Raw genomic sequence first — 11,143 nt, 5'->3', positions numbered from 1 at the left:
ATATATATATATATATATATATATATATATATATATATAGTCAGGGCTGTAAACCACCTTAGAAAATGATGAAGAAGAAAAAAACAGAAGGTCAGTTAATATATTTTCAGTTATTTATTCTTAGGCTTTTACATATGGCCCCCCTATTCTTGAATATTCAGTTACATCATTTAGTAATAAAAATAACCAAAAGCTTTTAATTACCATTATTTATATTAACATAATTAACATTAATGTAGTTAATTTAGTTAATTATATACATAGTAAAATGATCACTGTAAAGTGAACTCAAACTGTAATAGCCTTTCAATAATTAACTAACATATTATGAAGGCAATTATTATTACTTTTTTAATACAACAGACAACTCAAATTTAAGAGCAAATGTTTTCTCTTTTGCTTTAAAGTAGGCCGATCGCTTGTAGTGGGTTTCTCTCAGTAGAGTGCGGGAAGTGAGATGGAAAACCTGGAATGGATAACGTGGAGTCCATGTATTGCAGAACTCTATGAGCAGCCAGGGACGGGGAATCGCTGAGTCTGTTCCACTCAAACGTGACTCCACACCGGCTTTTAGTCTTTACGACACACTCATCTGGACGGTTTGACTTATTTGAAACTTTTTTGCGGTGAAGACAAAATATACAGACTGGCTAATTATTATCTGAAATAAAAATTACTCGATATCAATTACTTGTTTATGGACTTAATTGCAACAATACTCTCGCTCATGTGATATTGCTTAAACATCCATTTTTCCACACGACTTTTCAAATGTGGAGACAAAACATACATACTGGTGAATTACTGTCTGAAATGTAAATGACTCGACACCAATTACTTGTTTATATCCTTAAGTACGACAGCACTCTTGCTCATGTGGTATTGCTTAATTAAACCGCCATTCTTCTTCCACGCAGATTACGCACGAGAGACGCCACCGCCTCTGCTCCGGTGTGTGCACAGCGTTGCTCTCATCCCAGTGGCCCCCAGGAGCCCGACACGATCTGTGATGAAACCAGTGTAACACAACCAGCTGTTCATATGTCATCTCGAATTTAGCCGACATCTGACATGTATGCTCATGTATCATCTCTTACTCAGGCACATCTGGTCACTTCGCTGTGCATCCGAGCAGCAGGGTGAAGGACAGCCGCTGCGCTCCCTCCGCCCTCAATCACCCTCCGCTATTGGCCAGCGCGCACCGGCTTCATTATTCCAGTCTCACGGATGCGCGAGACACGCACTCAGCGCGCGGATGAGAGAGATTCACGCAGAACTTCGGGTTTATCGCTACGGGAGGGACCTGTTACTGAAGCCACGGGAACGCGCGGCACATGCGAGCGGCTCCCCGGTTTAGTTGGGGACGCAGGAGAGAAGCGCAGAGATGATGGGACGCTTTGGGAAGAAGGGACGATACTCCTGCTTTGGCTTCCTCGCGGTCCTGGTTCTCCTGCTGCCCTATGCGATGGCAAGAGGTAAGAGAGCTTAACTGTTTACGAAAACCTAACGATATACTTTTCCCCACATTTTGCTGTCTTGGAGAGTTCGTGGACTCTGAATCTTCGCTGTATGAATGAATACATATGCACTGAGCGATGCTCAAAAATGATAGTATTTTAGTTTTTTTTCAATGCAAGGCACGACTGTTCCAGTATCAATAAGACTTTGCAATGAAACATGTATAGTAGACGGTAATTCGCGTAAAACTACCTACTCGCATGTAAAAGTAATGAGCTTCAATCCCATCATGTGCCAAACGCTTGAATAGGCAGAAGCGACTGTAAATAGAAGCGAGTGCCATTGCACAAAAACATTTGCGCGCTACGCATTTTGTAAGTGTCTGCAAAAACATGAAATTCTATTAACAGTCTCCACTGGAAACCTTGTCATCAATTCAGTTTGCATGAAGCTCGTGTTGTTTACTGGAGTGAGAATGTCAAGCGTGCGTGCCATGAGATGCGCAGCGCAACAGGCATGAAAGGCGCCTTTCCATCATATTCTGCACACTTGTTCTTCAGCCGTCGTGTTCTTGATTGAAAATCGCGTAACACTTTAATTTACGGTGTACACGTTTAAAAAAAAATATATATATATTATTGCTTAAATTACAAGCAGTTTCATAAAGTACTTGTGAATTAAGTGCGTTCTTAAGTACTAAATGTACTTTTACTGTGAAATATTATAGTTTTGAGTCTCCACTGGAAACCTTGTCATCAATTCAGTTTGCATGAAGCTCGTGTTGTTTACTGGAGTGAGAATGTCAAGCGTGCGTGCCATGAGAGGCGCAGCGCAACAGGCATGAAAGGCGCCTTTCCATCATATTCTGCACACTTGTTCTTCAGCCGTCGTGTTCTTGATTGAAAATCGCGTAACACTTTAATTTACGGTGTACACGTTTAAAAAAAATATATATATATTATTGCTTAAATTACAAGCAGTTTCATAAAGTACTTGTGAATTAAGTGCGTTCTTAAGTACGCTGTAGTTTAAATGTACTTTTACTGTGAAATATTATAGTTTTGGAAGTAAAAGGTCACTTTACGCTTTAAGCATTATATTTTATTGCAATAGTATTTATTTATTTAGTTAGTTTTTCGTGATCGGTTATCAAGGGCGTTTTGTTAAATTTTATGTCGTTTAGTTCATTGTTATTGCATTATTTTAGTGTCATGTGTTGCTTTAGTGGTATTTTGTCTGAGTAACATGGTGTGTTTCATGGAAGTTTTACTCATCATGTTACTTATTTCAGCTCTTGTATTTTTCTTTATTAACATTATGGTTGAGAGTACATTTTAAGTTACAAAGCAGATTTGAGTTGTTGAAGTAGGTTGGTATACTAGCACTAAATACACACACACACACACACACACACATACATACATTTACAGTTACAGACTGTAAAATATATAATAAAAGTGAGATTCTGGCAACAGCTGCCAGTTTTTTCTTTGCTTTATATTTAACATGATTGTTTTTACATTGCAAGAACATTGTAGTGGAAAGTGTGACTGAAAATCAACTGTTGGTGTCCTATCCATAGATTTCCTTTTTAAATGATAAATGCTGCTCGGTACTTTTATCAAAGATGAATGTTGCATGTGTTCTGAAGCGAAAGCAAAAGCAAGGCAGCAATTATCTTATGTTAAGAGTCATTGATGCTTAGTACAGGGCACAGAGACTCTGAATACAATAACTATCATTAAGATGTTCAACCGAGATAGATTAATTGGATGTTTATAAACAAGTGTCCAATTAGCATTTTGTTAATTGCCAGTGTTTATTTGCCCTTCCGTCAATCATATTCCTACCACGTGTGGTGTCTGCAATTTAAAGCAAAGTATTTAAAAAGAAACCTGATGCTGTGGAGTGGGCAATTTAAGGTTGATGGTCGTGTTATCAGTCAGGAGTGCTGTTATTACCTGAGGCACCCTTAAGGGCCACTTTTTAGATCCGTTTTGTGTATCTGTTCATAGAGGCTGGCTAAGAGATAGTCTTAGCTGTTTTCTCTCTGGGTTTATTTCTATTAAATGGTGATTCTGTAGCTCATGTGTGATAAGATAAGGGGCATTTAAAGTGTTAAATCCTAAGTTAAGTCTTCAGTTATGAATCTGCATCAAATATTAATTGACTGACACAGAATGCTCTTTCTCACTGTGTGTGTTAAAAAGTCCTCTGATATTGCTGCGTAACATCTGACCTCCTGATTCTATCGTCCCTTATGATAAACTATTTGCAAGTCTATTAGCAAATTAACCCTCAGGATTTGATCCTCCTTCTTTCCTTAAGCTATGGAAATCAGCTCAAACTGGCCTAACATTCATAATTAATGAACTCTCCTCACCAGCATTGAGAGGGTATTGCATAAGATATATCTATTCCTCTCTGAGATATCGCTTTGTTGGTTCATTGGGAGATTTCATTAATATGCAAAGGAAACCATGTCATTAAAATATCCAATCATCTGTCATGTTCACTTACACCGCCCCAAGCGCTGACATCATCTATTGTTTCACATCCACACTCCGAAATGCTCTGCACCTGTCAGAAAGAAGCTGTTATTGAAAACCATAAACAAACCCAAACTATTACAGTGTTTGCCACATTGCCTGTGGTCAGAGCGTTAAATGACATTTTCCTTTAATGTGTTGTAGGTTTTTTTTTTCATAAAGTTGATGTGAGACACAGAACGGAAATGTAGCACTGGGCAGCAGTAGATGGAGATGTAACTGTGCCCGATTCAGTGATGGAGGTGCACATGATAATGAGTTTGAGTAGCTTTTGAAGTCTCCAGAGAGGTTCTCTGATGGCATGAGTTATGAATAAAGGTAGCACCTTCCATCGGAACATAAGCAATGTTTAATTTATCGCTCGGTATCATTAGACCAACTCTCACAGTATGCTTTTTGACATCTGCGCACATATGAAGGAGAATGGTGATGTGTATCTGCAACGCGATACTTTTTTTTTGTGCGTATGTGCATCAACCACACAACTCAATATGACATAAGTATTAGAGCCTGACCGATATATCGTTTAGCCGATATTATCGGCCGATATGAGCCTGTCGCCGATATATCGGTATCGGCGGAAATCCAGCCGATATGCCGCCGATATGAACATTTTACAGAACATATAACACAGATTAAATGCTTCTGAATGGTGTAATTACTTAGTTTGTCCAGCAGAGCGCGCTCCATTGTTTGCTACTGGCGACCCAGATCAGTGTAGTGTAGAGATGCACGGATGAGCTCAAACTTCACGAGTCGAGATGGTCGTCACTGCAGAACACAAGATCCAGGGGGCGTGGTTGAATTCAGATCCAAGTCCTCCCACCTTACACCTAAACCTACCCGTCTCCACCCCTGATCCCTAAACCCACCCATCTCCACCCCCTAGATGTGGATCCAACCACGCCCCCTGGATCTTGTGTTCTGCAGTGAGGGGCTACTGCCCGAGTCCGCTGCTTCAAATTATCCGCCCGCCAGCCACCCGCACCCATATTTGATCGTCACTTTACAATGATTCTAATTCTTAGTTTTGCATGATGATATGATGAATGGATAGTTCATTTTTAACAGGATGGCTCATTTTTAACAGCAGATTCAGTGACGTTAGAGACTAGAGCTGATCTGCGCATCACGGCACGCGTCTGTGGCGCATTAAAACCTGTGTTATGGTCACCGGAGCTGATCGCGGCCACTCAGTCAGTGCTGGTGTTTATACCGGCCGCGCTGCGGCCCAGAACTCATGCTTATCACATCGGTCACATCGCGCAGCGTGACAAAATACAATATAATTCTATTATATTTTGTCGCGCCACTCACGTCCGGTGTAGAATAGAACCCATTATAATCAGTTATGTTGTCTATACTGGATGCAGTAAACTGATGCCTTGTTCTATTTATGACGTGCTGACACAAAGTTCAAATGATTTTCAACGGCCGCTTCACATTTGAGTTATCATTGCAAAAAATGTGTTTATGTATATATATATTCTGTTTATGTAGGTTATATACTGTATTCTATATAAGGTACCAGTCAAAAGTTTGGACACACGAATGGGAAGTTTGTCCAAACTTTTGACTATACTGTACTATAATATAGCCTACACATAAAGAATATCGGCCGATATATCAGTATCTTTTTTTTTTTACTCCCTAATATCAGTATCGGCATCGGCCCCCAAAAAACCCATATCGGTCAGGCTCTAATAAGTATGTTCATCAATAGAATATTACTCACAGGATGTTTGTTAACACTGATGCATTGCAGTGTCCACAAGTATCTCGTACTGTAAGCACAAGGCATACATTTCCCAGAATGCATCAGTGATGTCCCTAGAGAAATGTTTGGAGCCTGTCCATGTTGTGAGAACTTGTCACGAGCCTGGATGGTGGAGAGTATTTATGTGAGTGGAGAGGACCAGGTTTGCTCATCCTCAGGGACCAGGAGCGGATCTGGATCAGAAGATGCTTGTTAGGATGATGGAGTGCTCTTGTCATTTGTCATAGCTTTAACATGGAACGCCAGCACTTTCCCAGTAGCTCGTGCTTTTCAGTAAAGGATAAGAAGCTTTTTTTGATCTGCATATGTGTGAACAGGTGTTTATGTGTAATTTCCCTCTGAGGTTTGTGATTTGCTGTATAACGTCTCTAGGTTACGTATGTAACCATGGTTCCCCGAAGGGAACGAGACGCTGCGTCGAACGCTTTGGGAACGCCCTCGGCGAGACACCGTACTGAAGCCTGTGTGAAATCAGTTCGACGCTCATCACATCAACCTCCTCGGAGGAAGATAGATGAAGCGTCTGGCCCTCTCTCGGGGGGGAAGAAACCGCGGGGCGGGCTTCCGAACCCTGAAAGGGGGCCGTGGATCTAGCGGGTGAGGACCGAGATAAGGACGAGCCCGTCTCGGATCCCTCCGCTAAATCCACTTGCGATCCCCACGATAACAGCCGCCGCTGTGCCTCAGCAACAGCGGGGCCGGACCCAGCAGGATCGCGAGCCTGGCCGCTTTCATCGAAGACGGCCAGGCGGGAGCGAAGCACACGGAGCGGGAGAAGCTCACAATCATGGCAGGCAGCCCCCTCGGGAACCCGTATGTGCAACATTCACCGGTAAAACTCAACAAAGGTCACATTTAATCTTTCAGGCACTCATAAATATGTCAAAAGGAGGGAGGATCTTCGTAACCGCATGCATTTTCAGTAACAAGAGGGCAGCAGGGGTAGATCTTGGGGGAGGCTGAGTTTGGAGATTTTTGTGTTCGCTTGCATCATTTTCTTGGGGGTGGAATTAGATGCTGTATTTTTGGTGATGTTCATCTTACACTCCACTGTCAGACAATGCAGGTGCATCTAAATGCAGGTCCTTAAGCCAGAAGTTTTGGGTACGTACAGTACAGGGTCCAAAATTAACCCTCACTAAGTGCCAGATATGAGTAAATGTTTGCCGTTAGATTTAACTGCAACATGGTTTAGCAAATTGGTAGTTTGGTCTGCATTGACGTAAGCGATGTGAGCAATTCAAATCAAACACTATATAGAAAACCCAATTGACTGCTACATCTTGTGTCTTCTAACAGCTTTTACTTCAGCTGAACATATGTGGAATATTCCTCACATTAAGCCACTAAAACCAAAATATGAGGAGCAAAATAACAATGTATCTTTATGTTTTTAGGTCTGTTGCAGTTTCACTGTGAGACAGAAACTGACTCATCTAAGGTGTCACAATGACCTGTGCTGCTTGTTGCTGGTATTGAAGGAAAAACAGCTAAATAATTCCATTATATTGGACAAAATAAATAAATAAATAATAATAATAATAATAATAAAAAAAAACATTGATCATTTTGTACCCTGGATTGATACCAATAACATCATTACCTTCTTTGGTTGTGGGAGGTTGATGGGCCAAAATAGCAAATGCACTGTGAAAGCAAAACATGGCCATCTTGAAAACATTACTTCGCCATGCTATTTCATTTAGCCATATGGATATTTGGAGAGCTCTGAAAGTATTGCCTCTCAGTTCTCTTGGCACGTGCCCACACTACAGTTCCTTTCCCTGAGCGGCCTTGCTCTCCGTTTCTCCATATTCATTTTTGACTCCTTAGAGTGCTTTTGAGAGAGTGCTGAATGAAGAGCCTTCTAGATTGCTGTCCTTCCTCCACTGACCCTGGGTTTCACCACAAAGGCATAACTCGCACCATTAATTGTGAACTCTTGAGTATGAGTGCTTTCCTTTCTCTTCCTCTGCCCTAACTCTTTTTACCGTTTCAGCATGCACACAGGCTTCTTCAGGTGCTCTAAATATTCTGGTCTATCCTCCATTTAATCATTTCTTTTTTGGTGCTCCCTACTTGCTCTTCCTTTAGTGGTCTTCCTATTTTGTGAGTTTTTTTTTTTTTTCAAATAAAGAAGAACCTTGAACTGTCTTTCAGGAGAAAGGAGGAAAAAATAGGAGAAAAATAGGAGAAAAAAAGGAGATTATTTATTAATAATTAAAAGTAAATGAATAAATAAATGTTTATGTAAAATTCTTTGGAACATGTATTTCCACTCCTTTGCAGATTGTAGGATAAATTATACACTGTTAATTATACTTATAATTATACTTCTGACATTTCTTTTGACATTTAATTGCTTTTGTTAGGGGAAGTCGTGGCCTAATGGTTAGAGAGTTGGACTTGTAACCCAAAGGTTGTGGGTTTGAGTCTCGTACCGGCAGGGATTGTAGGTGGGGGGAGTGAATGTATATGTGTGTGTGTGTGTGTGTGTGTGTATATATATATATGTGTATTTTGGATGGGTTAAATGCAGAGCACTAATTCCAAGTATGGGTCACCATGCTTGGCCACATGTCACGTCACTTTTTATTTTTTTTATTTTGATAATTGCTTTAAAGCTGATACATATAGGCCCGGTTTCAAAGACAGGGCTTAGCCTAAACCAGGATTAGGCCATAGTTCAATTAGGACATTTAAGTAATTTTTATGAACATGCCTTAGAAAAAAGCATTACTGGTGTGCATCTTAAGACAAAACTAAGGCACTGACATGTTTTAAGATCAGTCAGTGCAAGTTTCTTTCAGTTGAAACAGCTCAGATTTACATTTTAGTCTAGGACTAGGCTTAAGCCTTGTCTGTGAAACCAGGGTATATTTCTTAAAATTCTTATTTTGTGAAAATTGTAAAATGAAAATAGTACATGATGGAAAGTTTTTATGGATATTTATGTACTCTGCATCATCAACTAATAATAATAGTAACAGCAATATATAGTAATAATTATTTTATTTTATTTATTAATACATTTAACAAAAATAGTTTATGTTTCTTTAGAAATATGGTGCTAAGATAGCCCCCGTTTGCCCTTAGAAAATTGACAGTTCATGCTTGGCTCCAATCTTTAAAGCATTCTGACCCAATCAGAATCTTGCTGATTCGTATTTTTACAGTTAGCAATGCAGTAATGACAAATTAACAGGCACTCACACAAATATGCACACACACACACACACACGCACACACAATGACTGTTTGATGGATAACATGAATCAACCTCTATGCAGTAATCACACAAATGTAAACTAGTTTAATGTATTCTCCCCTCATTACCCCACTGTGACAGATGTCTGCTATTGGTCATTGTATTTGAAAAATGATCCGACACGTCTCTTTGATGTAAATCGATACCGCTCCCAAATATGAATATTTCATGTTTTAATAATCAATTGCAACAATGACAGAGATGTAAGAGGTTGTCTGTAATAAATATAATGCAATTTAATCTCAGAGGTTGCGATGGCTGCGCAGTCATTGAGCAGTGTTCTGATTGGCCCGTGGGCAGTATTGATCACTGTGAGACAGGCAACATGAGCAAGCAAAACTAGCTAGCAAGACATTTGAACAAGCTTGTCCTTTTTCCATTTTCTTATGCATTGTCTTTGAAATGCGAAACTGGTGTGACATTGCTGAAAAGAATATATCAGTGACTTTTTTGTTATAGTTGTAGATATTGTAGCTTACAGTGGGTGAACATGGAGTATATCCATTACGTTAATGCTCCAGAAATGGCCTTCATGATGGACAAGACCAGTTTAGACCAGAATTAATTTCCATGCCGGTACAGCCTGGTTTATGAATAATAAATGCAGGTTTATGCTGCCTAGATACTTTTTATGCTGGTTGGTTAAATGCAGGTTTATGCTGGTTAGGCACATTTTATGCTAGTTAAACACAGGTTTATGCTGGTTAGACATTTTGTATTCTGGCTAAATGCAGGTTTTCTGGTTGGGGATTGGGTTGTGCAGTTAGATGCTGCTTTATGCTGGTTTATAATGGTAAGGTGCTGGTTAAAGTTGGTTTATGCTGATTCAATGTTGGGTTATGCAAGCTTGTTTTGCCAGTCAGAAGCGCTGGTAAGAATAATTCCCTCAAACATTTCTCATCCTCGTGTTAAATATTAAAACACCCCTATAAATATATGGTTCTGCTCATAAGGATCTACAAAGTGTTTTTCATATAAAAAAAAAAACTCATAAAAATCTCCTTTTGTGATATTTGTGCACAAGGTTTGTACTGTGCATCTTCCCACTGTTTTTGAGAGAAAACCTCCATGTACTGTACGTTCTTTGGTTTTTCCCAGTGTGCTCTGCATGTTTGAGCTCTCAACCACACTGGCTCAGTTATGTTGAGGTCCAGCTTTACTGCTCAGGACAACTAAGGCACTAATGAACAACTATCATAAAAGGGGGCAACAAATTATGCATGTGAACTTTTGTATAGGATCATTTTTCTATTGTCTTGTGGGATATGCTTAAATAGCAGTTATGTAGATTCTCCAGCACAGTAAAAACACAATGCTAAATAATGCAAAATATTTGCAGATTCTGCCAGTCAAATGTTAACTTATGAGCATGGCCGGACTTACCATTGGGCTTGAATGGGCTGCAGCCCAGGGGCCCCGCCTTGTAGGGGGCCTCACCTTAACCCGTTTACATTTGTTCCGTTATGTGCCAGTCAGAAATTATTAGCCGTATTTCAACTGCGCACACGGGCCAGCCGGGGCTAACAACTTCCAGCTTCCAACTACGACATTCGAAGCCATAATCAAACAGCATAAACTGGAATTTAAAAAAGGACACGCATATTAAATCACGTCTGCGCTGCGCCGAATCGCAGATTAATTTGTGATCAAATGATTGTGATGACTACTTTAAACGGTTCCATTAAGCCTTTAGCCCAAAAGAGCGCACATTTACAAAGATAATGATAAATTCTCATATGAGAGAGCTGCTGCACACTGCCATACAACACTTTCGCTCAGCTGACAGGACTGTCACTTGCCTAATCGGGTCAGTGTTGCATCATCACAAAAGTTTATCATTTGCACGTCTTTTTAAGTCTTTAAACCAAAAACCATTCGGTACTCGCGCGCTCCAAACTACTTTTCTGGGCGCTCATGAAGCGGCCTCACAAACACCTTAAGAAAAAGTTATCATTTTCATTGTTTCTGACTCAAGTAACCTTGCATTTTAATAAATAATGTTACATAAAGACAAACGGTCAGTAATAAATGAACAAGTTACTAGCAATAGCACAAGGATACAAATGAAACAAACTGTGTTTTAACTTTTTC

The 11,143-nt window shown here is 40.0% G+C and overlaps 1 protein-coding gene across 2 annotated transcripts in view; it reads left to right on the top strand.

Moving 5' to 3' along the window:
• Positions 1-1,333: 1,333 nt before the first annotated feature.
• LOC107736897 (netrin receptor UNC5D-like) overlaps positions 1,334-11,143 on the top strand; it is a 240,457-nt gene continuing 230,647 nt past the window's right edge. For both annotated transcript variants that reach the window (XM_016548287.1, XM_016548286.1), the window contains exon 1: positions 1,334-1,475. In XM_016548287.1, the coding sequence (XP_016403773.1) occupies positions 1,385-1,475 (91 nt within the window). In that variant the 5' untranslated portion in view covers positions 1,334-1,384. The remainder of the gene's footprint in view (positions 1,476-11,143) is intronic.

Source organism: Sinocyclocheilus rhinocerous, unplaced genomic scaffold (assembly GCF_001515625.1).
Source record: "Sinocyclocheilus rhinocerous isolate Xijiao unplaced genomic scaffold, SAMN03320098_v1.1 scaffold192, whole genome shotgun sequence".
Taxonomy (NCBI): domain Eukaryota; kingdom Metazoa; phylum Chordata; class Actinopteri; order Cypriniformes; family Cyprinidae; genus Sinocyclocheilus; species Sinocyclocheilus rhinocerous.
The sequence above is the reverse complement of the archived record's forward strand: the minus strand, read 5'-3'. Positions and strand labels throughout refer to the sequence as shown.